The following is a 27,769-nucleotide window of genomic DNA, read 5'->3' as shown; positions in this document are numbered from 1 at the left end:
CTTTTGAATATGTTACCTCACTAACTACAGCTAACTACAAATTACACCGATCAAGCATAACATTATGACCACCTGCCTAATATTGTGTTGGTTCCCCTTTTGCTGCCAAAACAGCCCTGACCTGTTGAGGCATGGACTCCACTAGATCCCTGAAGATGTGCTGTGGTATCTGCACCAAGATGTTACCAACAGACCCTTTAAGTCCTGTAAGTTGTCAGGTGGGGCCTCCATGGATCAGACATGTTTATCCAGGACAAATGCTCAATTAGATTGAATTTGGAGGTCAAGTCAGCACCTCAAACTCGTTGTTGTGCTCCTCAAACCATTCCTGCTTTGCGGCAGGGAACATTATCCTGCTGAAAGAGGCCACAGCCATCAGGGAATACAGTTTCCCTGAAAGGGTGTACATGGTCTGCAGCATTGCTTAGGTAGGTGGTACATATCAAAGTAACATCCACATGGATGGCAGGACCCAAAGTTTCCCAGCAGAACATTGCCCAAAGCATCACACTGCCTCCATCTGCTTTCCTTCTTCCCATAATGCATCCTGCTGCCAGGTGTTCCCCAGGAAAGTGATACATATACACCTGGCCATCCATGCAATGTAAAAGGAAACATGATTCATCAGACCAGGCCACCTCCTTCCATTGCTCTGTGGTCCAGTTCTGATGCTCATGTTCCCATTGTTGGTGCTTTCAGCAGTGGGCAGAGGTCAGCATGGGCACCCTGAGTGGTCTGTGGCTACGCAGCCCTGTCCACAATAAACCGCGACGCACTTTGTATTCTGACACCTTTCTATCAGAACCAGTGTGAACTTTTTATGTAACTTTTTGAGCTACAGTAGCTCTTCTGTTGGATTGCGACCCACGTTCATCGATGAGCCTTGGCTGCCCGTGACTGTCGCTGGTTCACCACTGTTCCTTTCTTGGACCACTGTTGATGGATCCAGACCACAGCAGACAGGGAACACCCCACAAGAGCTGCAGTTTTGCAGATGCTCTGACCCAGTCATCCATCCGTCACAATTTGGCCCTTATCAAACTCGCTAAAATCCTCACGCTGCACATTTTTCCTGCTTCTAACATCAACTTTTAAGGCAAAATGTTCACTTGCTCCCTGATATATCCCACCCACTAACAGGTGACATGATGTTAGTGGGTGTTATTCACTTCACTAGTCAGTGGTCATAATGTTATGCTTGATCAGTGTATGTATGCTTCCATTTTTGATAACCGTTCTTGCATTATGTCATCTATCTGTCAGGGAATGTCAAGTGTGTAACTGGCATATGTCTGTGCGTAGGATGAAAGTGGAAATTCTTAGCAACAAACTGACCAAGTATCTCCCAACGCTACAGTTCGGAGCTTTTTTTATGATGTGTAGGAGCATCTTTCACTTATCGTTTTGGTATTGTTGCCCAGAGCGAACTTTATTATTCAGCTTTATCCTGCAGGTCTTTTTAATTTAAAAATAATGCCCACTGTGCAGAGTACACTCCCAGCCTAACAGCTAACAACAATCAAACTAAATCAGTGCTGAGCTTTTGAGAATTTATCTGCAGAGCCTGATATTTCCACCAGGAGCTGAAATAGAACCAACCATCCAACAGCTGTACAGAAACAGATAAGCAATAGTTTACTAGCATATTTATCTTTATAAGCTAAAAATATGCAAGTGCCTGCAGTGCCAAAATATTAATTAACACAGACTTAAATGTAGACTGTTTTAAAAACTGATCTCTGCTTCCAAATGCTAATAAATTAAGACTTGGAGTTCAATGTGAGAATTACACACCTGATTTTAAATCTGTCCTATTGTATCACCATCAACAGAAGCAAACAGCTGCTTGTATTCTTTTTCAAGTGTAATCTAAAAAAAACATGACATGGAGCCAACAACTGATTTATTTTTGTTATGATTACTGGAAAATGGCACCAAATCAAAAAGTAATAAAAATTCTATTTCACAAAGAAAGTACCATTAAAATTTAAATCCCATTATAGGGTAAAAACTGAAATGGGTGTTTGGCATGTAAAATTAATACAAAATGATGCTTCTAAAATCAAAGTCAAACTCTGGAATCAATAAAGAAGAAATGAGGATGGAGACAGTGGGTGGTTCAGGGCAGTTGTGCGAAAAATAAGAAAGGCAAGGATGATGAGTTCCCAAGCAGATCAAGGTGTTTGATCAATCAAGCAATTCCTCAAGTGGCTGGAAGGGCAGATGAGGCTCTAGTAGCAGTCGGCAGAGGTAGAGACAGGTATAACATTGATTAATTGAATAAAAAATATTACAATTTAAGTGTGCTAGGGTATTAATATTTGTTTTAATATTCCAGGCTGCTGGTTTTAAAATAATGGAGGGAAGAAGAGAAATGACAAAATTAGGCAAAGAAACAAAAACCTTTGATGTAATTTTACTTCAAAATGTCTTCAGGACTGGACAGAAGCATAAGGTAGGAAAAACAAAACAAATGACTGGGACAGAGAGAGGGTTCTTCTTAGAAGAAAATACCTCATTGGTCATAGGATGGAGGAAGAGTAGGGGGTATTGGTGATAAAAGGTTGATTCAGAAGGCAGTTCGCAAGATTGGGATCTCTCCTGCAGGGAATCGACAGCTCTCTTAAAATGAAAAAACACAGAGACGCAGGAAATCCTACTTTGGCCTCTTTGACTCTTTTTCAGCAAAGAAACAGTTTTTTTTTCTAACTGTTCCCTGAATGACAAAGAAAAGATTGTGCAAGCCTGCAGGGGGACCGAAAATCCCCTAAAACCGGAGATTAAGATGGTGCAAGAAAATACAGAGTTCTCTGTAGAAAACAGGACCGAAACACAAGGGTATGCAACAAACAGGAAAACACTCCTATATCAGAGAGGGAGACATGTGGCTCATTCTTCTGTTGCACCACCAGCAAGACAACACTTGGGGGGAAAAAATTGAGAAAATTGAAAATATTGACCGAGCAGCTACAGAATACCGCTGAGTAAAACCTGCATGTAAAATCTTTAACCTTCCCCTTGTCTTTTAACCCTTCCTATTCTCTTTGTTGCAGGGCCTCTGAGCCAGTGGGCAGTGCTGCCATCTGTCATCCGTGGATGCCTCACGGCAGGGTGGGGTCAGAGATGGCATGTGCAGGGTCGCAGGTGAAGGACACGGTGATGGCGTAGCGTGTCCCCCACGCTACCTTCTCCACGCGGTGGAGGTTCTCTGAGCCAGAAGAGAAGAAAGAGACTCGCCCTGGGAAAAGAAAGGAATGAGAGGAATTCTTTAGTAGGGAAGAGATGTAAAAGTGGTTTCAATATATTTTGGATATACACTGATTCAGACAACCCACACGTGATACCACGGCATTATCACGTGTTGGTCATAGCTTTTAAAGAGGGAGAAATCTGTGTTAATCTCAAGGTTGGTTGCTACGTCAGAGACATTACAAGGCAGAGTTATGACATATGACAGATCTTGAATAGAAATCTATAAGAAAACGCTGTAACCCCAACCGCCAACGACTCGATTATTTCTCTTTTACGAGGTGCAACCAAAAATGTTCTGGGACTACGCTTCAAACCAAAAAATGGTACCCAATTTAAATTTGCACAATCTGTCCATCAAGGTCATCTTCTCGTATATATCTGGGCTGACTTAAGCACTGCTGCTTATTTGCACTGGATCTCCTCCCCTGTGTCAAAATGGCAACCGTTCACCTTTCATATTAAATCATATGAAAGTGGAGGAAGTTGCATGGAGGTAAAAAAACCTCGAGCATTTCCAATGCGCTGTGGGGACTCACTGACACACACGGTGGTTCAGGTTACTCCAGCTGAATGTTCTCCCACAGATCCTTCACAGCCTTACCTGACGTACTGCTCTGGAAACTGAGCATTTCAACACAAAAAACATGGAGTCTCTGTGTCTTAATTCTTACACAATGATGATTCTGTGTTGTCAGTTTGACAGAGAAGTTGATGTTGAGTCCTTGAGTGTGGATCGTGGTGAAATCACAGAATGCACACACAACTAGGAATAATGGCATTTCCAGGGAGCTGCAGCCTCACTGGAAGCTGTTCAGAGGTACATGAGAAGATGACTTTGAAAGGGGGATGTTGATGTTAAAGATGTTGATGATGGTGAGTGTACTTATTGTTTTTGTGGCTTACTGTTAATTGCATTGAGCTGTTAATGAAACTTTGAGCATGTGTAGTAGAAATAACTGGGGGGAGGGGGGGTTTAACTGGCCGTATACAGTCAATTTTTATGCATTAAAAACCCTGTAAATTAAAGTTACGGCCTCTCTCACCTTCCTTTAGATAGGAATCTGGTCTTAACCCGAAATATCTGCCTAGCATGGATAACTGTGGTGGATGAATTTTGGAGGGAAAATAAATGTTAAAATTAGGCCGCTGATGCTATTGTGCAGACTTTTCAGCTGTTATAAATCCAGATACCAATAGATGGACAAACTGCCAATGTCAGCCAATAATATAGTGAGGTCCTCGTCATCAGCGACAACTCCAACCCTAACACCATTTAATCAGTCTGTGGCATCGTTACAAGCACCAACTATGCCTAAAATGCCAGTTCATAAGGTTAAAGAATCAAAGATACAGACTGAATGCTGAGATTTAAGAGTGTTGGCAAGAACATTTAGACAGATTTAATCTTGGTTTTTCCCCCATGTCTCCAGTTTTGACCTAATCTGGCTCATTGAATCCAGCCAAAATTTACAATGCTTAAAATAGTTCAAACAACTCCCCCTAAACATCACAAATGTTCAATAAGCCAAACTTGCTGGTTTATAGTTTTATGCAAAGCCAGGCAAACCACGCCCTCACTCTGTCTGAAGTTGTAATATTTTCCTTTCATTTCATTTGTGAAAAGTAAGCAAATACAGTGAAATCATTATTTTAAAAAAATATATATTCAGAGTGATGGTAGAGTCAAAAACCATGACTAAGGGGAGAAAACACAAAGAGCCGAAAGCAAAGCAAAAGCAACCGACTCATCACAGGATTGTATCTTACTGAACTGAAATGGATTCTTTTGACTGTGAGTTGATTTTTTCTCCATGAATGAACAAACAGAGTGAGTGTGGTGAGGTTGCCTCAGGATAAATTCTCTTCATTTATCAGGAGCTCTACGTCACCGGGCCACTTAATGAAGTACCAACCAGTGCTGTTCTACCTGAACACAGCTGGCTCTGTGTTGGACGGCCACTTTCATTCATGTTTAAGTAGCAAGCCTCTGGTCAGAGATCACAATTAAGAGATTTATATGCAGATAGTTTTGGAGCTCTTGTTTGGGGTTATCTCATTATGTTTTGAATAAAAAGCTGGAATCATTGTGTCCTCATTTGTTGCTCCAATTTTCCCTGAGGGAATACTGGCACCATGTGTGTGTGTGTGTGTGTGTGTGGCATTAGTTTGCAGTTTATCCTGCAAAATTATTTTTTTTTTTGGGGGGGGGGGGGGGGGGGGGGGGGTGTCAACTAGCTGCAAGCTGGATGCATTCTGGTTAAATTCCTCTTGAACAGGAATGTTGCTGAGCAGCAACAGATATGTGATTTTTGATGATTCATGACAGTTTTTGTATTTTTAGGCGTGTCTCCTAAAATACTACTGTCCTCGTAAAATTTCCACATAAGAATTTATGTCAACTAATAGTTTATTCAATAAATTATTTTAAAATGGAATTTTAAATGATTAGGAACTCCACCTTTATCTGTAGGCATTCAATCATCAGCATCACAGGGTCGCTTGCCTCCATATGACATCAAATTCAAACGTCTCCATAGAATGCACTTTTTTATGTGACAGTGAAAAATGCCATTTGGAGTCTCATTTCACTGAATATCTTAAGTGAGAAATGACCAGCTTCTCAGGAAAAGGTGCCGATATGTCCTCAAAAAAAGTGCTGGTGCTGAGTCAAAGGGACCATGTGCACTTTGACTAATTTCTGTTTCTTTAAAGTAAACAGTAACCGCAGTTATTCAGAAAACCAACTGCCACATACAGAAATGCAAATGTTATCAACAGGAAGATAACAGAATAATATTTCATAACACACGAAGTCTGTCTCAGACCTGCTAATTACAGATGCCTGGAAAGTTTTTTTTTAAAGATCCAATTAATGCGATCACAGCTACTACAATGCATCATAGAGACCAGCTCAACACTGAATGCTTCAAGTCCCACCGCCAGTCTGTTTTTGTTTTTAATAAAAAACAGCCACACACTGCTGATTAGCTCTTAATGAGCTCTTGAACTTCGCAGACCCAATTGGGATAAGTGCACAATTCTAACAAGATGCTAAACGGGGCCTGACTCATCCAGTGCTGACACCTAAGTCTGCTGCTGGAGCGAAATGCCCATTTAAGCCACCAGCACAGCCACAAGATGCACAGAAACATCGACACACTGTCCAGTTAATTTATTACTCCCACAGCCTTGTAATTAATGAGCTGAGGAAGAATTACAGAGGGTGTTTGCTGTAACCACAGATGAAAGGGATAAAAGATAAAGACAGATTCACGTTCAGCTTGAGCAGACAAGACAAAATGTGTTCCCAGATGCAATTACCTGGATTACACTCTGACTGACCTTCATTTAAAACCCTTCAGAGGGTTGAAAGGCATGTGGGCGCTGACCATTTCTCACCATGAGTCAGCCTAAAGAGCAGCTTTACAGCTATAAAAGGATGCAATCTCTCTTTATTGTTAGTTTTTTTTTTTTTGGATATGTTGCGCCTACACTTACTATGAATTCTCCCGTCAATTACCTTTGTTATTCTCACATTTCAACAGTCTTACTACTCGCAAAATTTGGATTACAGAGCCAGGAGGCTAAAGACTAATTTACATTCTCACATGCAGCCCTAGAAAGGTTCAGAGCTGTATTGTATGTGTGAAAATTCCTTAACGCAAAACCTGTCATGTCATTGAAAAGAAATGAGCATTTGAAGAGAGTCAAACCGGATGCTGCTGGCTATATAATAGGAAATGTAGGATCCAGTGTTTTTGGATCTTGACCCAAAACAGGAACACAAAATGTCTGAGTAACCAAACTTTATACCAAATTCAAGGACCTTTTAACAAAAATTAAATGAATCAATGCTAAATGAAAGTGGAACCCTCCGGTGCTGAAAAATCAACCCAGTGCAGACATGCCAACAACTGCAGTTTCTCCTTCAGTCCCCAAGTGCCCGACTTTAGCTATTAATATGTTTCCAGCCTGGCATAAAAATGTTTTTTTGTGTATTTTCTCTTCATGACAATTGTGTGGTGGGTAAATTTAAGTTGTGCCGACACAGACAGCTAGGCCCCGCCTCCTTTATTTCCAATCACTGTGCTGTTTGTGCATTTTCATTGAATTATCTACAAAATGATATAGCGGTTTGCACATTGCAAACTAAACTTTGTCATTTGATCAAGATGTTGGCAGAACGAGGCTTCAAAATGTGTGTGACAACATGGGGCCTGTGTTCATCTTTTATATACAGTCTATGATTTCAACCACACGAACACTAGCAGCATCTTTAAAACTGGAATCATGGCTGTTATAAATGAGCGATTATTCCATGTTTTCACTGTATTCGCCGAGTGTTTGTACAGCCAGCAAGGTCAAACGGGCTGTTTAAAGGTGTCTGCCCAGCTGAGGTGATCTAATTCCCCTGTGGTTGTCCAAGCAGCAAGGTTAACTGCTGCTGGCTCCTCCGACTGCTAGACGTGCCTTCTTCACTCTGTCCTTTTATTGCCTTGTTTGTATGTGCCATTCCCAGCCAAACGCCCTATCACTCACACTATCACATACTGTATTTACTCTTTATCTGTCTCCCAGCCATTTTCTGTCTGGCCTGCCTCTCCATTAGCTCAACCTCCTTGCCCTATCGGGGGCTCTATCAGTCATCTCATCTAATCCTCCACTTTTTCCTCCACAACCTGAACACCTCCTGCTCCGTTCCCCTAGTGATCACTGTCATTACATTCTTGACTGTTGCGCTCTCTGACACCAAAGTCCCGATTGTCTTCCTGGTGTTATAATTACACCTCGTTCATTGCTGTCGCCTCAAAAAGACGCAATTATCTCGGCAAAATAATCATCCGTCCAGATATGGCGATAAGACTCTTATCAAGTCAAAACATGTCAGTCAGCTACCCAGGATGCATCCCAAACAGTTTCTCGATGGGGTGATGGTGGATTTTAGTGGAGTAAATAAAATGAGTTGGGCTGTTGATGCATTATGCATGAATTTGTGCCATGTTGTACTTGATGTGCACACACAGGGGTTAGGATTTACTTTTTCAGCTTTAAAGATTGTCAATGATTTAAAAAAACTATCAGAGGATCTCAGAGACAGCATTTGTCCTTGTTTACTGTCCTGTGATCCCCCCCCCCCATCTTATTCTTCCTCCTGCAGTGTTCACTGGGTTTAAAAATCCTGCTCATGCTATCCTCTTTGCAGTCTGGAGGTTATTCTCGCCTCACTGATACAAGATGGCGGCGCTATTCACCAACACCTGTCACAGGAGCCTAGGAAGCAGACGAGCTGCAGTCACTGCTTATTATCATACGTCCTTCAGTCAGTGTCAGCAGCCTAAGATCCTTCACTGCTGCTCACCAACCGAGTACGACACACGAGCGAGAGTAGTATCGGAGGTTAACTGGAGGTGAAAAAAAAAATGCAGGTGAGGAAAGTAAAAAGATTTTTTTTTTTTTAATTCAAAGTGGCAGAAGAATTGGATTAAATGGCACAAGATGATGGACAGTTGGGTAAGATACAGAGAAAAAGCAAAGAGTAGTGAAGAAAGAAGTTCAAGAAGGGACAAGGTGAACGGAGGCAGCCCGGGACCGTTTGCTGTCAGAAGTAATCAAGAGGAAGTTTTACTCTGAGGAAGACGGAAAAGGCCTCAGGAGATGTTTCTCATACAGATTCATTCAGCGGTAACGCTGCAAGCAGGGAAAATGAGCCAGGAAAGAAGAGGGCCTCAGTTCTTATCACACTCTTTGCACAAAAGCTGCTGTAGGTCACACAAGTATTAAAAACCATGACTTTTTGGAGCATAACCTCTTCTTATCCCCCCCAGTGGACTCACCACGATCAGCAGACTCCCTTGCAGAGGGGAACGACACAATCCTTTCTTTCAAATTTTCCTCTGTGATGACCTTTCAGACCACATGGAGATATTTTTTATCATATATCTACTGTTACAGTGATGGATGCTCACATTAAACAGACTGAAGTCAGCATATGTGATCCCAGGGAGTCAAAAACTCAGTTTTTTCTACTCTTGGTTCTGGGTGATGTCAGTGAGAGTGGATATCTCTAATATGGTCATAATATTGGGGGGGGGGGGGTAAATATCAGTTTAGCACAGCGCTTTAATGACTTTTCAGGGTTATGTTACAGCTCAGAAACACACACACACACAAAATGTGTTATTTGTACTTTAAGACAAGTTTGGCCTAAAGGATAATCAGGGTTGAAAAGTTGAGGAGGTTGAAAAGAGTTGAAATGGGAGAGTACAAATACAGCAAAATGTGCGGTAACCAGTTTTTCACCCCAGAATGAGCAGATGCTACATTTAAACTCTGCATGGCTAAAAGGCTGAATGTCCACTAGAAACAATTAAATATGTAAATGGTAAATGGACTAGCTCTTATATAGCGCTTTTCTACTCAGTCAGAGCACTCAAAGCGCTTACACAACATGTTTACATTTACCCATGCACTCACATTCATACAAGCACTTCCATGTTTATACTAAGCTAAGTGCTTTTAATTAACTAGCATTCACACACATTCATACTCCGACAGGATGGTCGGAGAGCAACTTGGGGTTAAGTATCTTGCCCAAGGATACATTGGCATGTAGCCTGGAGTAGCCAGGAATCGAACCGCTGACCTTCCGATCAGTAGGTGACCTGCTCTACCTACTGAGCTACAGCCACCCCAAATGTGATGTGTGATGAAAACATCTGTAAGGGACTTGGGTCTTTTTTTAAAACCCTATTATCCAACTCAATATATAAATAAAACAGGTTTACACACTGATTGCGGGACATTCCTTTAAAGTGACCACACTGGACCCCCCCCCGAGGACCCTACTTGCACCTCTGGGATTTTGTGCTTCAGTCTTGAAGGTATTCATTTGCTCACAGTCTTGACATTTTTTCTTAATGTTACGTGTAGACATAGATTCTACTGATAGATCGTGTAACTTCTAAAAAGATCCCGTGTAGTTAAGTCTAACCCTCTGGGTACTAAAAGCTTGATAAAACCAGATCCCCTGCACCTTCACTGTGCAACAGTCTGTGCTGCTGATTACCCACTTACAGAGGATTACGCCCACTTTGCTGCACATATTAGTGTGCTAAAACCACCTCCAGACTCCTTAATGCAGCTCAGTAATTATAATTTTAAACACTGCTGTGATAATGAAGTCATTTATCTTTCTCACATCATTTACTTTAACTTTGGCTTAACAGGCTTATGTGAACAAAACCAGCAGCTACCAGGTGTTAAGACAGATAGCCCAGATTTATGATATCCTGCTTTACAGCAGGTCAAGCGTGAAAAGCTTAAAGCTGAAAATGTGTTAGGCAGATCCAGCTCCTAATAGCTGACGGGTACCTGCCCGTGGTTCCACAGTCCGGTTGCCGTTCTGGTCCATGAAGACAAATCTGCCTCCGGTGAAGTCAGAGCCGTAGTCAGACAGGTACAGCAGAGAGGTGTAGTCAAAAGATCCATAAGTCACCTGGCAGACAGCGAGAGAGGAAGGAAGCATGAGTTAAGAACTGAAGCCACACAGCAAACTCCAGGTACAGGTTCCAGCATGGCAGTGGCCTGGTGGATGATGATGTTGGGTATCGATGACAAAGTCATTGGCCACATATGACCAGTCAAGCTCATTTCTCCACTGGTGCATTAAATTAATATTATCATTATAATGAGACTTTTGAAATCAGAATCCCTGGATTGGACTAGACAAACACTTTCTGCATAAACTCGCTGTGAAGCTCCTTCATGTATACACTTTGCATTTAACCACACAGCCTACACTGCAAAGCTTCTCTCTCAGCAAGATCTCAGCCACCTGTTTTTAGCAGCGCTTGTGGAAAAGACTAATGTTTAGTCTTCATGTCTCTCCTGAGATTACCTGCTGCCAGCTCCTCGCTCCAACTCCCCATCTTATCTGGGATCAAATATAAGAGCATCGGTGAGCCGGTGCCAACGCTTGGCTGTTATGGAATCTTAACGGGGTGGGGGTGGGGTGGGGGGTCAAAGTGGTGTTATAGTAAAGTCATTGAAAAAATGTGTAAAGTCTGATGGGTCTATCCTGAACAGTATGCATTTATAGTGTGAATTTCAACATACTAGGTGAGATCGTTCTGGAGTTATTTTCAGAAAACTTGACCTCTGACCCTTAGCTTGAGGCCAAGGTCGCCGAGATTCAAATTCTTCTGAGAGTTTGAATAGATGCATCTATGGTGCGAATTTGAACATTGTAGGTCACATCGTTCTCGAGTTATGGCCAACTTTTCATGGAAGAGACGCCGCCGCCACCATGACAATAGCTCGACTTTTTCTTTGAAACAGCCGAGATAAAAAGTCAAAATGAAACACAGACTATGCAGGGCCGCCTTAAGATGCAGCAAACTTTATTCATGGAAAGTGAACTGTTGCCTGTTTCTGCTGAAATACTAATAGCAGTACTAAGATTAAAGTACATGATCTCAAACCTTCAATAAATCATCAGCAGTAAGCTGAGAGGGAACAAGAAAGAACTGCTCTTTCAAAGATTCATTTCAGACTGAGAGTCTCACTCGATCAAAGAAAGAATAAAAGTTAACTGCTCAGAGTTTCATAAGTCCCAGAAATAATGTCAGCTCTGAAACTTTAACAATACATGAACATTTGTTGATATAAGTGGGGATTAATAAAGTATTTATCTAAATTGTGTGTGTGTGTGTGTGTGTGTGTGTGTGTGTGTGTGTGTGTGTGTGTGTGTGTGTGTGTGTGTGTGTGTGTGTGTGTGTGTGTTCTCCAGAGAAGTGTGAAATGGAAACAGTGTAGCCATGGGGACTGAGAAGCTGCCTAAAGTTAGACTCTTTAATATTATGTAAGGTGATATTTTTGGCAAATGTTTATATTGGGAAACACATTTTATCGATATACACTGTAAATATGAACAGTCAAAGCCTATTTTCTGTCATTCACTGTTACACTAATAGAAAATCACAGCAAATGTCGCAAAGTTTCAAGAGGATTTTGCAGACCTGAAAACCAAAAGTGAGTTTAAAAATGCTAAAAATGACCAACTCCATAGAATTAACAAAGATGTGGAAAATTATTTGCATTCCGTTGAATCAGTTTCCCGTCTTAAAATATATGGCGAAAAAAACCATTTCTTTTAGCTGCAAATGTTTGAGAGCTTTAGCTCAAGCGCTCGATATAATGTAGCTGAGCAACTGTAAGCTCCACAGCATGCAGATGGCCTGGTCTTTCCTTGTGTGTTCAATGGCAAAGGCTTTTTCTTGACACATTCTACACAGATCAAATTTGTGCATGTGTGTTACACTTTGATGCACAGAAATTTGGGGATTCTTCTACAAACTGTTTTACTTCAAATGTTCCACGCTAATTTGAACTTGCTAGACGTGAAGGAATCCACAACCTTTTCCTTATTTTTTTAATGCTTCAGAGTGCTCTTTAAATCCTTGTATGATGAGCACACAGAAAGCAAAGCACAGCACACCCTAAATGTCAGAGTTTTAAACAGGACAGATTCCACCTTTCTGGAACGGCTGATTCTAAATTTATGGATCTGACAGTTTGACGCATGGAAAAGAACTACTTTTTTCTCTATGAGGCATTTGTTGACAATTACTCGTATTTGATGACCCTGATTCAAAGTAGTTCAAATGTTTACTTGATCATTAATGTTGGTGGTGGGGTCCCACCCAGAAAAAAAATAAAACCACAATGTCTGTTGCAATGCTTATATTATTCCTCAGCAGCCATATGTGGCTCTTAACCTTTTAATTCCTTAAATATGTTCATCAGCTGCATGTTAAATTTGCCCGTCTGCTGCCTGGTGCTCATAAATATTAGGTTGGTGACAGTTCAGCTGTGATGAAAGACTGATCAGAACTGCAAAGTATTTACAATTCTACATCTTTGTCACATCAGGATTGCAACTTTGACACGACACACTTCTCTCTGACTCGTTGTCAATGTAAATTAATAATAAACACATGCATAAAAACAGACCAGGTGTAGTGATGTGAATCATCTGTGTGTCTCCTGAAATTGCACTTTTTTTGTTGCAGTTGCAAACACTGTCTTAAGTGGGTGCAATCATCCTCGGTAGCTGCATCAGAAACGTTATATTCCAGGGTGAATCCAGGGTGATTACTATGCTAGTTGATGTACGGCTTTACTCCAGCAGACGGCAAGGCAAGGTCAGGAATGAAAAGGCTGCATTTGACACTGACGTCTTCACCTACGATTCAGTCTCATTACACAGCCGGGTCTGAGATAAAACACACTTTCTGTGCTGTCACACTATAACTGCTGCTGTGACACCGCATCAGCACTTTTATCAATGGGGAGAAAAGTCGACCACCAAACACGTCCGAGGCCATTTACATTTAAATGAGTTTTAGGTTCGCCAATTAGCCCCAAAACGGCAGCAGAGACAGATGGAGAAAAAAAAAAAGCGACTTGTCTCTGATTAAGTTTTACCAGCTGTCAAAGGCCAGCGGGAGACGATTAGGTGGCAAATATTAATATGGACGCAAAGCCCACATGAGACGATAGTGTACACAAAGGATGACGCGAAAGCAAACAAGAAATATAATCTAAGAAAGCGAGCATGATCCTCAACATGTACTGTCCTGTTTCTGCTCGCTGCATTATGTAGCAGGAGAACCACAGAATCATCCGGAGATTGGTGTAAAGTTGAAACATATTCCTAAAGAAACAGTCAGGGATGTCAGCTGTATTCTCCTAAACTGCAAACTTTCTTTAACCAGCTTTTTGCTAACAGAAGAAATACCAAAACATGTTCTTCCAATAAAAAATAAAATTACAATACAATAATTACAATAAATTTGTAATTTGTGTTTTTTTCCCCTCTAAACACATAACTGAAGTTGTCTCAAGGTCTTCCTTCAATCTCAGAGCAGAGAATGTCTCATGACAATGACCAAAGGATAAAATGAAAGAACAAGATTAAAGCTTTAAAGTTACACTTCATGAATTGTGATTAAGACTGAACGATGTATGATGTGAACACACTTCATGAATTGTGATTAAGACTGAACGATGTATGATGTGAACAGTTTACATAACAGAACACAGACGTGGATCACAGGGGAAATATCACTTATTTAAACACTTGATCTTTGTAGAGTCATTTCTGGATGAAGCCTCGAAGCCTAAAACAGCTGAACTGATGGGAAAGAGAACGTGACAGGCCTTCATTATATCTGTCTGAACTTTCAGCATTTAGCAAACCATCAAAGTGATGATCTAAAAATATTGTTAGGTGTCACATGTGGCAGACTACACACCAGGGTAGGTTTGGCAACCACTCTCAGAGGTAGAGCCAAAAGCCTTCCATTGAACAGATGAGTGACAAATGACATGTATTCACAACTTTCTCTTCTTAGAAAGTCACCTGGAAGCTAAATGAGCGAATGGAGCTTAAAAGGAAAATTGCCAGATGCAATTATATTCCAAGTGACAGCAAAATGTCATCGGAGGGGCCTCGGGATGCGTCTCAGTGCTTTGATGTTGCAAAAAGGGTTTCCACCCAGTTGGACGTGCCTGGAAAACCTCCACAGGGAAGCATCCAGATGAGACACGCCCCTTTTCCCATCTCCAATGGAATCACATAGGACACAAAATCTGATCTTACTTGATCTTCACTCCTCATAGGTGCTTGATAATTCTTGATAATTCAGCAATCCCCCGCTGATATTGTTCTGTTAATATTCTCCCAGACTGTTAAGTGTCTATAAACAGTCCTGATAATTCAGGCCCTTAGATTGTAATTGCAGCCATTATCATGCTATTACACACCATCGCTGAGCCGAGCCAATTTTTTGGATTTTACATCAACACCAAGTGAAACACAAGAAAGCAGCAATGTGTAAAATGTACAAGTGAATTCTGGAGAGATCCACCGCTCTGTCAAACCTACCTCCACCCCCTGCCTCCGCCCCCGTCTCACACCATATGTATAGGTGAGAAAAGCTCCCCTGTGAAACTCATTTCAGCAGCTCGTATGTGAAATCGAATTCTTTCTGTCACCAGCTAAACCTCAAGGACATATGTGAGTGTTGGAAGGCAGATTGACTGGTACATCAGAGGACTTTGTTTACAGGTTCAGCCGGTCCACTGAAGATATCACAGTGACTCCCAGCAGCCCAATTAATGGGGAGGATTACATTTTAGCCCTGATGGTCTACACGTATAAACACATTACATGTAAGACTTTTAGGAGGTTTTTGATACCAATGTGATGAACATACACATCAAAATAGATAGCGCGTGCCTTTCATGCAAATTCAGCAATTTTGAGCAATTTCAGTTCAAAATGAAGAGTGAGATAAAATGAATATAAGTGGTTGAGTTTAAGAATATTATACTTATTAACCTGAGGGGGAAAAGCAGCAGCTTGCATCGTGAGCATGTCCAGATACAGGATTTATCCACTAAGAGCGCTCGTCATTCTCAACTTATTCAATGGTCCCATTCTGACTGTGGAGCCCGCTGGCTGCCAAGGCCTCCTTCTCTCTTTCATGGAGATCCGGAGACTGTGGAGGCTGTCAGCAACAATACTCAGATAGGCTGTGGTGTTAAAATGATGCTCAACTTGTACTAAGGGGTCCAGAGTGTGCCAAGAAACCACCACCACCCCCCCCCCACACCCCCCCCACACCCCACCCCCCCCCACACACACACACGATTACACCACCATCACCACCAATCTGAACCATTGATACAAGACAGGGTGGATTCATGTTGTTTCTGCCGAATGCTGAGCCTGGATCATCTGAATGTCACAGCAGAGACTGAGACTCATCAACTCAGGCAATATTTTTAGCCTATATAAACAGGTTTAATTACCAATTTACAATTTGAAAGCGGTATTTTGCACTGCGAAAGAGAAGAGAAAATAATAACTGGATACTATTTAACCTTGTTTACATGCAGCAGTTGATGATTTAACCTACCTTAATTTGTGGAGGGCTGTGATCTGAACAGGTAACAGCACTGACAACAACTCCTTCCTTGACCCGTTTTTTAACTTAAGTCTCATCTGTACCTTATATGTCTGATAGAGTCCAGATCACCTGTGTGTGACGTGCATCGTCACATCTCTGACGTTGCTGGTTACCTTATCGATGTGCGGGTGCCAGTACTCGTCGTGTTGGGTCTTGGCTGCGGTGCTGTTGATCCTGGAGAAGAAGGTGGGCTTGGTGAGGTACATCAGAGTTGGGTCCAAATCAAACGTCTGAGCAATAACTTCCTGGATTCGCCCACGTACATCTCTAGCGGTGAAAAACAGACACACCATGACAGGTTGAATGCTCTGACTTTATTTCTTCAAACAGAATCATCTATGACCCGCGCACACGGTCAGGCAGTACTGGTAAAGATTTAAAAGAACATCCTAAATACAGCTGAGCAGCTACGGCTCAACAAGCACCGATATTTATACAAACACTCGAGCACCACAACCGCAATTACCAAAAGGTTTGTGACAACGCTCAGTAATTTTTCTTTTGGTGCTTGTGATGTTTTTAATGCCATTTTTTTTTTTTTTTTTTTAGAAAAGGTGTGTATGTGCATGGTGTGAACACGGATAACTAAATAAATACAGTAAACAACACAGATCATTACACAATGCAGATGTGTACATGTATTAACTAGTAATTGTGTATATGTTACTATTAAAAAATGCAGGGTTTTTTTTTTGGTTTAAGCATGTTCAGAGAATGCCTTTTTAATAAGCGGTTCCCTTGTCACCTGTAAAGCTGTAAATCCTCCTGTGTGAATACATCCCCGATTCGATCCCCAAAATACCTGCAGTCACATCCCCACACCGTCCCAGACACAGCCAGTCAGACACACAGACACAGAGAGGAGAGGAGGAGAGGGATCTGTTAGGAGAAATTAATATTTCACAGCACACTGAACTATTATCCTGATGGGTATGCCTCCCAACTATCCAAACACAGCAGATTCTAAGCATCTGACTGTTTCACAGGAGGAAGTCTCCACTGGGGAGGGGGGGGGGGTGTAAAAGGCTGGGAAGTGAGCTGGGAGTGCCACCGTCACTGCTTCCTGATTAAAGTCAGCCACATGGTCCCTGAGGATCTCATGTTAGCCACCTGCGCAATGGAAGGAAACCAAGGCAGAAGCCTGATTGTGCCAACAGTAATGAATGAGATTTGTATGAGCCGCTGAGCCTGAGGAGGACAGCTCGCAGAGACCGGCATCAGCAAGACTGATTACCAGCCTGGTAAGTCTGACTATATTTCTGCAAATGTTACATGTGATATTGTAGGCGACTCCTGCAGGGGAACAAAACGGAAAAACATTGTAAACATAAGCACCAATCTCCAGGGGTGCAAAATGAAGCCAATGCAGAAGCGCCAAAACCTGCAGTTCCAAAACTGAGTCAGTCCCCGTAGACTCCCATGTTAAAATGCCCAGCAGCTTTCAAATTATGTTTTCAGCCTGGTACCCGACACCTCTATGGGCTCTATGGAAAGCTTCCCCATTCATAACAACTAACAGTCTGTTTGTTATACAGTCTTTGTGTAGACCTAATGAAGAACAAATGAAGAAAAAGGTGTACGTTCCCACCTGTATATGTTGACAAACTGTTTTCCCATTGACAAGGCTCCAGAGTGCAGGTCCAATATGGAGGCCTGCAGGGTGCAAGGAAAAAAAACTAGAATGAGTGCAAATGACAAGTCAGATGAACAAATAATTCCAAAGTGTTGATGCGGGTGATGCGTGATCGTGTCAAGGGTCAACGCTGATCCCTCTGTGGCTTTTTTGTGGTGTTCTCCCACTGCCCTTTACTTGTTATTGCTTATTAACTCCTTGGGGACACTGCTCTGAAAATAAGTCATTTTCTAAGAGGTCTCTCTGTTGCTTCCCCTTGGTTCATGTAAGTGTCTTAACACTCCATAAACAGCTGCTTTATTGGCTGTGGACCAGGCCCAGGGGAATGGAACGCATTAGAGGAGAGTGCCAGGAACATCCAGGCACCTCTAGTCAGGAATAGGAGTCCCTGTGTCATCCTCCAGTGTGATAGAGCCAATGCTCAGGTTATTGTGCAAGCCTGCCATCTAGTGGTAAGAAGGCCAATTACAGCAGGGAATGTGAATAATATTGAAACTTAATCTAAAAATTGGACAAATGTGGGTTTCTAGGTTCAACAAATCTCTAACAAATGCAAATGCACCATATACTAATTAGTTTTCTAAAAACTACAGAGTCCAGACGTTTAGACTTTCTCGAAAGCCACCTTTATATACTGCCTCATTTACATATCACACAGCCCATGACAGCTTCACTGATTGCTTTTATAAAACACAGATGGATTTCCTTCTGTTCCACTGTCAGCTTCAGTAACTGGAGGGAAGCAACTTAATTTTTTTTTTTTTTTTCGGAGACTGATGAGATTGACTTTGGTATCATTGGTACACATATAGTACTGTGTAAAAGTCTTGAGTCACCCATCATCGCTTTATATTTTAATTCCAAGGAGAACTTTTAAAGTGGTCCTGAGCGGTTCGTCAGGTGTTTTTGGACATTGTTTTTCCTTCCACTGTCAGTCCAGTCCTTATGCCTGAGGAATGCTTTTTCTTTTATTTGTTAAACCACTTAATTAACACTGACTTATACATCATTCAAGCACAAGAACTGTAATAAGAGCTGTATCTTTAGGCACTTTGTTACAAGCAAAATGTGCTCCCATTTCTTTACTTGACTCTAGGAATAATGCCAAAGATAATAGTTTGAAAGACAGAAAACAGTATTTTTGCACCAACAAGCTGATTCCCAATGAGCTATTAGCCAAAAACTTGCGTGGTGCGTGGAGAATAGTGTGTTCCTAAAGAAACTGAAGGAAACTTGACAAATGGCGGACAAAAGAAGGTCTAAAAACTAATCTACAGCAGATGGACAGTACAGTGGCTTGCAAAAGTATTCATACCCCTTGAACTTTTCCATATTTTGTCACATTACAACCACAAACATAAATATATTTCACTGGAATTTAATGTGAAAGACAAACACAAAGTGGTTACAATTGTGAAGTGGACTGAAAATTATACATGATTCAAAACATTTTTTACAAATAAAAAAACTGAAAAGTGCGGTGTGGAAAATCCCCCTTTTCTCTGAGTGCAACCAATTGCATTCAGAAGTTGCCTGATGACTGCTAATGACTAAAAAGAGTCCACCTGTGTGTAATCTAATCTCAGTACAAATACAGCTGCTCTGTGACGGCCTCACAGGTTGGTTAAGAGAATATTGGGGAGCAAACAGCATCATGAAGTCCAAAGAACACAGCAGACAGGTCAGGAAGAAGGTTGTTGAGAAGTTTAAAGCAGGCTTAGGCTATAAAAAGATTTCCCAAGCTTTGAACATCTCACGGAGCACTGTTCAATCCATTATCTGGAAATGGAAAGAGTATGGCACAACTGTAAACCTACCAAGACAAGGCCGTCCACCTAAACTTACAGGCCGAACAAGGAGAGCACCAATCAGAGATGCAGCCAAGAGGCCCACGGTGACTCTGGACCAAATGCAGAGATCCACAGCTCAGGTGGGGGAATCTGTCCACAGGACAACTATTAGTCGTGCACTGCACAAATGTGGTCTTTATGGAAGAGTGGCAAGAAGAAAGTCATTGTTAAAAGAAAACCATAAAAAGTCCCATTTGCAGTTTGCCAGAAGCCATGTTGGGGACACAGCAAACATGTGGAACAAGGTGCTTTGGTCAGAGGAGACCAAAATTGAACTTTTTGGCCAAAATGCAAAACGCTATGTGTGGCAGAGAATTAACACTGCACATCACTCTGAACACACCATCCCCACTGTCAAATATGGTGGTGGCAGCATCATGCTCTGGGGCTGCTTCTCTTCAGTAGGGACAGGGAAGTTGGTCAGAGTTGATGAGAAGATGGATGGAGCCAAATACAGAGCAATTTTGGAAGAAAACCTGTTGGAGTCTGCAAAAGACTTGAGACTGGGGCGGAGGTTCACCTTCCAGCAGGACAACGACCCTAAACATAAAGCAATGCTACAATGGAACGGTTTCAAACCAAACATATTCATGTGTTAGAACGGCCCAGTCAAAATCCAGACCTAAACCCAATCCAGAATTTGTGGCAAGATCTGAAAACTGCTGTTCAAAGACGCTCTCCATCTAATCTGACTGAGCTTGAACTGTTTTGCAAAGAAGAATGGGCAAACATTTCAGTCACTATGTGCAAAGCTGGTGGAGACAAACCCTAAAAGACCTGCAGCTGTAACTGCAGCAAAAGGTGGTTCCACAAAGTATTGACTCAGGGGGGCTCAATACTTTTGCACACCGCACTTTTCAGTTTTTTATTTGTAAAAAATGTTTTGAATCATGTATCATTTTCTTTCCACTTCACAGTTGTCCTGAGAGATGGATTTGGTTCGTCAGCTGGTCCATCGAATTTTTGCTGAAGCCTCATCACAGATGGTCTGATGACATCCAGTCTTATGGAGTGATGAATCCAAATTTGGATTTTGCTTTGTTTTTTTTGGTCCAAATTATCATCAGTCCAGTAACCAGTCACAGCAGATGACCCCCCCTCCCTGAGCCTGGTTCTGCTGGAGGTTTCTTCCTGTTAAAAGGGAGTTTTTCCTTCCCACTGTCACCAAGTGCTGCTCATAGGGGGTCATTTTGGTTTTTGGGTCTTCTCTGTATTATTGTAGGGTCTTTACCTTACAATATAAAGCCCATTACAACAACAAGGAAATATTTGATTGATTTTTTTTTTTTTTTTTACTGAATTTCACAGCACTGCACTCTCATAACAACTTACAGGAGAAGTGTGTAATTATTAAACTGACAACCAAAATATAACAGCCATGTTACAAAAACTCTGCCCTAATGCATTATGTCAGTCAAATCTCAAGCTGAGTTAATAAGGCGGGAGCACTGTGGCTCATTGGAAATGTGTGAATGATGCAGTGAGAGACATAAAACCAGCACCTCTGGTAACAGATAATCATGTTATTCCAACAGTTTCATTTGGGAATATACTCACTCCTCCCTCTGACCCAGCCAGCGCCAGCCCCCTCTCAGCCAACCTGTGTGCCAGAGACAAAAGCACTGAGAATAATTCAGCTGTACTGCAAAGACAGAAGATGATGAATGGGAAAAGTACAAAGCTGGAAGGAAAGGGGGAGATGAGACACGGTGCTCTCAGTATGACATTGTTTACCTCCTGAGTGTCAGAGCCTCCTCTCTCGTCACCACGCTGTCAGTGACTGCACGGCCGCACGTCTGAGGGGTGCATCCTGAAGAGGAGATGGGCAGGACAGGTTTTAAAAAACAAGACTGGAAAAAAAAAATCATCAGGGCTGCACAGTAGACCAAGAAAGTAGGTCATAGAAAACTGTAGTGCCACAAAGTTGTGGTCTTACTTCCCAATTTCTTGCTCAAAGCCTAAGCCTTTAGACACAGGAGAGGCACAGTCTGAATTATGAGTAAGCGTCGTGTTTAAGAGAGAACAAATGCAAATGCAAATCCGTGACTTCTGGGAATGCAGATATTATTGAACAGTAGTCCACCACCACTATGTCCGGTTGGTTAGCCATCACCAGTTTGTTCATCTGTATCTGGATCCCACAGGTTCTTAGCTCTGTTATTCTCGACCACCTGTGGGGGCGTGTCCCATTTTGACCTCGGGACTTCCAGGTTATACTCAGCACAGATGTTCCTGTATACTATGCCAGCTACTTGGTTATGGCGTTCCATGTATGCCCTTCCTGCTAGCATCTTGCACCCTGCTGTTATGTGCTGGATCGTCTCAGGGGGATCTCTGCACAGCCTGCACCTGGGGTCTTGCCTGGTGTGGTAGACCCCAGCCTCTATTGATCTTGTGCTCAGAGCTTGTTCCTGTGCTGCCATGATAAGTGCCTCTGTGCTGTCTTTCAGACCAGCTTTGTCCAGCCATTGGTGGGATTTTTCAGCCACTTCTTCAACCTGTCGGTGGTGCATGCCGTGCAGAGGCCTGTCCTTCCATGATGGTTCCCTTTCTTGCTCCTCTTCTTTCTCAAGTTTCTGCTGCCTGAGGTACTCACTAAGCACATGATTCCTTTGTGACCATCTTCCTGATTTATTCATGGATCTTTGTTGTTTCATCTGGGACAGTGGTTCTGACACTCACTAGTCCTCGGCCTCCTTCCTTCTGCTTAGCGTACAGTCTCAGGGTGCTGGATTTGGGGAGAAACCCTCCATGCACGGTAAGGACCTTTCTTGTCTGGATATCAGTGGCTTCTATTTCTCCCTTTGGCCAGCTTATTATCTCAGCAGGATATCTGACAGCTGGCAAGGTGTAGGAGTTGATTGCGTGGATCTTGTTCTTCCCATTCAGCTGACTCTTCAGGACTTGCCTTACTCTCTGCAGGTACTTGGAGACTGCAGCTTTCCTAGCAGCATCTTCATGGTTCCCATTTGCCTGTGGGATTCCAAGGTACTTGTTGCTGTCCTCAATGTCTGCAATGTTGCCTTCTGGTAGTGTAATTCCCTCAGTTCTGACTACCTTCCCTCTCTTAGTTACCATCCGACTCCACTCCAGTCCGAATGACATTCCAATATCATTGCTGTAGATCTGCGTGGTGTGGATCTGTGAATCGATGTCTCGTTCAATTCTGGCACACAGCTTGATGTTATCCTTGTAGAGGGGGGTGGCTGATGTTTGCTCCATTTTGTAGTTGGTATACATAACCAGTCATGTTAATAATCTTGCTCAGGGGGTTCAGGGTTTTGCAGAACAGCAGTGGGGACAGAGCATCTCTTTGGTAAATCCCGTACTTGATGGTGACTTGTGCAGTTGGCTTGAAGTTGGCCTCTAGTGTTGTTCTCCCTGACTAAATTCCTGATGAAGGCTCTTAGGGTCCTGTTGATCTTGTATAGTTCTAGGCATTCCAGGATCCATGTGTGAGGCACTGAGTCATAGGCTTGTACAGGTGCACAGGTTGGTCAGTCTGGTCTTAAAGTCTCAAATGACTGCTCTATCTACCAGGAGCTGGTGTTTTGCTTCTCGTGTTGCTGCCAGGGTTATAATAGTTTTGGATTTTACATTATAGTTTAGTTTTAGTTAGTTTTTACTTTTTTTTCTTTAAATCAGTTAGTTTTAATTAGTTTCAGAGTGGTTTTTCTCGTTTTTATTAGTTTTTATTTTTTGGTTTCATGCTTAGTTTCAGTTAGTTTCAGTATTAGTTTTAGTATTTTCATACCTAATCAGGTGCAAGATTCAAGGCGCAAAAGTGACTATTGTGTAATGAAAACTTGAAAAAAGATACCGTTTAAAGAAATATATTCAACAACCAGCTGTTCACAATGCTAAATGTGTGTAATATTAAGGACACACATGAACATCAACAGGGAGAAACAAAGAAAAACATGAACTCCCAAACTCAATAAATTCTACAATAAACTCCACAATAAACTTCAGCATCAGTGCAGCAGATTAACAACAGCTACATGTGGTGTTTGACAAAAACAAACTCTTTGAAGGAGTCAAAGCTCAAATCCAGCTGCATCCTGATGTTCTCTCCACCTGAAGCTGCTCCTGGTTTGGAGCTAGCTTGGTTAGATGCTCCTAATTAGACTTGCAGGGTCTTTGCAGCATCTGTACACAACCTACGGAAGTGTCCGACCTCATGTCCACATTTATGCTTGTGTAGCTGGATTGTGAGTGTTATTACCTTGTGGTCGTGTGCAGGGTTTTATATGCGGTGCAGGCTGGGACTTCTTTTTTGGTCCTCGCTCTTTGTGCTCAGTTTTTTGGCTGCAAACATATTTGTCCCTGTTTTTTTTTCACTTTCTTCATTCCTTCACGTCCATCCTGATAGTTTCAGCAGTCTCCTACCAGGAATTTGCTGACAGTTGTGAGTCCTTATATATTGATGCTTTGATTATTATTCCTGATTGTTATTCTCTCACTGATAAAGTAGCCGGAAACGCACAAGGACGCAACAGTTTAGTCACAACGTTCTGGGCTGAATGGACCCGACAAGTAGTCCCGTTTCTCAGAGGCGCAGGCCAGGTTACCTGGTAGGATCAGAGCGGTTTCTGTAGCCGCTGTGTGCTTCTCAGCTGGACTTTGATGTTGCTGGTTTTTCCTGACCAAGAAGTGTTCCGCACATTTTTCATCATCCACAACAAGACTTTCGATTCTATCTGTGCTCTTGTACTCAAAGAGCCTCCATACGGGACTCTGCAGCTTTCTCGGCAGACCGCAGCCATTACTTTGCGGACCAGCGTGGTGAGCGCACGCACATGCGCACACACTCACACAGTTGTCCTGTGGCGCTCCCAGCTTAAACTCGGAGAGCAGAAAAAATGATTTCATATCAATCCACAAGGCTTAAAAAAAAAAAAGTATATGAAAGTCAGTTTATCAGTTAGTTTTAGTTAGTTTTGTAAACTCACAATTCAGTTTTAATTAGTTATTGTTTTTTCCTTTTAATTATAGTTTTTATTTATTTCAGTTAACGACAATGTTTTTTCAATTTCAGTTTTCGTTCGTTTTCGTTAACTATAATAACCCTGGTTGCTGCCAATTGCTTTCTGGGTCCTGCTCAAGAAGCAACTGCTCTCACAACTAGAGATATATATCAAAAAGGAATGAGTTGTGAATAAGGGCCAGGATCATCACCTGTCAGACACCTGACTGTCTATTTGCCCACGTTTATGATCTCTTACAATTGACATGCTAAATCACCAGAACAGTTAATATTCAATGTTTCATAGATTAATCATTACGGGGATGTAATCTTATTATGCTTTTTTCCAGTTACATATTTTTATACTTTAACTCTATTAGACTGTCACTGTATGATTTGCAGTTCAGCAGGACTGAACAGCAGGTGTATGGGGCTTCTGCTGATCACAGCCAGATGCCTGTGATGACTATATAAGGGATATTTGTTTTCACTGACGCTATATAGAGCCAAAAGTAGGGGGTAAAAAAAAAAAATCTAAAACTGGACATTTAGAGAAGTCTGAAGCCTGAACTTTTAGCTTACTGGGGTTACTTGCATAATTTTTTGATTTTATAAGAGTAGCAAGTATGACAGAAAATACAGAACGAGATCCTCCTTAATAGAATGATCAGTGCTGTAAAAAAAATAAAATAAATCACTTATTGCCACATTATGCAACCTCCAACTCTGCTTAGTTAGTGACTGATTTACAAAAAATGTCTCACTAATTCCAGCACAGAGCTGTGCTGATTGTTAGCTGTATTTCTTTTCACTGTGATATGGGGCTGAGCACAGACACAGTGATACAAACACTAAGTACACTGATGGCTGAAATGATCATTTTCAGGTACAAGTGCATAAAATTAAGGGTTCACCTCTCCACTGTGTAGCTTTGTTGAGCCTTGTAAAGATATACTGCCATCTGGTGGATTAAATCTACGCTTTTTAAAGTCAAACCATTTGACAAATTAAATTTTTAAAAAAAGGAAAACACTACTTGGGAAAAAAAAATAGTGCCTTTCCCCTTTTGCTATTCAAAGACAGAAATGTGACACTGGATTAAAAAGTTATTTATTAATTAGTCAGAGCATCAGCTGATTACCTCACACATTACACTGAGCAGAGCCTCACCTGGATAGCGTTTGTAGTTCTCATAGTCTTCAGAGCACCGGATGCTGTAGACTCTGACCTGAGGTGAGACCAGCTCCCCTTGGCTGACCAGAGTTTCTGTGATGTCTGCGTCCAAAGAGGTCACGTACAGCCATGTGGCCATCCCACATGCAGACAGAGCAACCAGCAGCAAGGCCACAAGCAAACGGGACCCCCGCCATGAAGATCCCTGCCTGAGCGCATTACCTCTGATCGAGACAGAAAAAAAGCTCCAGATAATCACATAATTTGACTTCTGAGAAGAAATCCATTCCATGTTAAAATGAACATCTCATCTCTCTAAATCAATGATTCCCTGCAGGTAACAGTTAAAGGGGTACATTATTTGACTCCTTAAAAAAATATCCATACCTGTGTGTTTAACAGGTGTGCTCTGACTCCAAATTGGTCTCATGCTTACCTTCAGTTTTGATTCACACCTGTTGCCATTTTTAATGCACAGTAACTACATAGTAAGTTCAAGACAAAACAAACAGTTTGCTAACTGTCATGGCTCAACAAATATTAGCTATTATAATAGTTAAAACATATAAAAAGTGTCTATAAATGAATAATTACCAAATATAACTGAATAATTAATGGATACATCATTAAAATTGTTTGCTAAAGCTATCAATGAAATGTCAATAACACTGCAAGTAATGGAGTAACAAAGGTAATTAATGTAAGCAATTAATATGTTCATGTTGTTATATTGTCTAACAACATATGTATTATATATACACATATAATACATATAATTCCAGGAGACAGATGACCTCTCTACTTTTAAGATTAAGCTTAAAACTTTCCTTTTGATAAAGTTTTTAGTTAGGGCTGGACCAGCGTTGAACCTGGCACTAATGTTGACAACATATGCACGTTCTGAGACAATAAAAACCTTCATAAATTTTACAGGGATAAACATATTCAGCTTATTTCAGCAAGAAATGCAAAACCACATTTAGCATGTAATGAGTCCAGGTGCTCAACTGGCCCCTCTGCAGTTCAGACCTGTGACCCACTAAAAAACACAGCAGCATTATGACACACACACACACACACACACACACACACACACACACACACACACACACACACACACACACACACACAGGAGGCCCTGAACTGTTAATATAACTCTAGGAAGAATGAGAAAACATTCAAAACTGCAACAATGTGTCCTCAGCTCCCAAACCTCTACAGTGTGTTGTTAACAGCTGATGAGCTAATGTAGTCAGCATGTTCCTCTCCTGTCCAACTATTTTAAAACATACTGCTGCCAAATCCATTAATATGCCTGCATGCAAACACAGAACACTGATAAAGTAAAAGAAAAAACTAACGCATGTGCATATTTATAAGAAACCTTAGTACACAAAAACACAACTTAAGCATATTTGATTTACTTGAACACTCTACAGCTCTGTTATTTTAACACTAGCTTATCACTGAGCCAACTGAAGTTTCCTCCTCGCCAAACACGGTGACTGGCACCTGGCTGGCACACACTCCGCTTTCACACCGCGCAGCTGCGGACAGGTGGGCACATTATCATTGTTTTTATTAGCTTACCTTTTAATTTTCTTCTCTATTTCGGCGGCATTCGCGCCTTTCGCGTTTCTTTGTCGTACTGGAGCCATTTCGCCTTAAAACATCTGCTACGTAGCATTTAGAAACGCATGCAGTCATGCACAGCCGCTGTCTCTTGCCTTCTTCCACTAACCACACCGCATACCCCGCCAACAGCTCGTACCAGCTCCTGAAACGCTCCACTTCCTGGTGGCTTCGTATCCTCCAACCCGATTGGCTCCAGAGAAGGGAAAGCGTTCTTCCTATTGGACCA

At 41.7% G+C, this 27,769-nt stretch overlaps 1 protein-coding gene across 2 annotated transcripts; it reads right to left on the bottom strand.

The window, feature by feature from the left end:
• Positions 1-1,949: 1,949 nt before the first annotated feature.
• Positions 1,950-27,697, bottom strand: ogfod3 (2-oxoglutarate and iron dependent oxygenase domain containing 3). Of its 2 annotated transcripts, XM_030755154.1 has the most exons (9): positions 27,499-27,697; positions 25,906-26,132; positions 21,504-21,579; positions 21,327-21,369; positions 17,875-17,939; positions 17,032-17,088; positions 16,400-16,553; positions 10,624-10,747; positions 1,950-3,238 (listed from the first exon to the last, which is right to left on the bottom strand). In XM_030755154.1, exons 1-9 carry the CDS (start codon positions 27,564-27,566, stop codon positions 3,102-3,104), a joined length of 951 nt encoding a protein of 316 aa, XP_030611014.1. In that variant the 5' UTR covers positions 27,567-27,697; the 3' UTR covers positions 1,950-3,101. The 2 variants fall into 2 exon arrangements, with proteins under 2 accessions (XP_030611014.1, XP_030611016.1); XM_030755156.1 differs by lacking the exon at positions 17,032-17,088.
• Positions 27,698-27,769: the final 72 nt, after the last annotated feature.

Source organism: Archocentrus centrarchus, chromosome 19, assembly GCF_007364275.1.
Source record: "Archocentrus centrarchus isolate MPI-CPG fArcCen1 chromosome 19, fArcCen1, whole genome shotgun sequence".
Classification (NCBI taxonomy): domain Eukaryota; kingdom Metazoa; phylum Chordata; class Actinopteri; order Cichliformes; family Cichlidae; genus Archocentrus; species Archocentrus centrarchus.
This window is presented reverse-complemented; position numbering and strand designations above follow the sequence as displayed.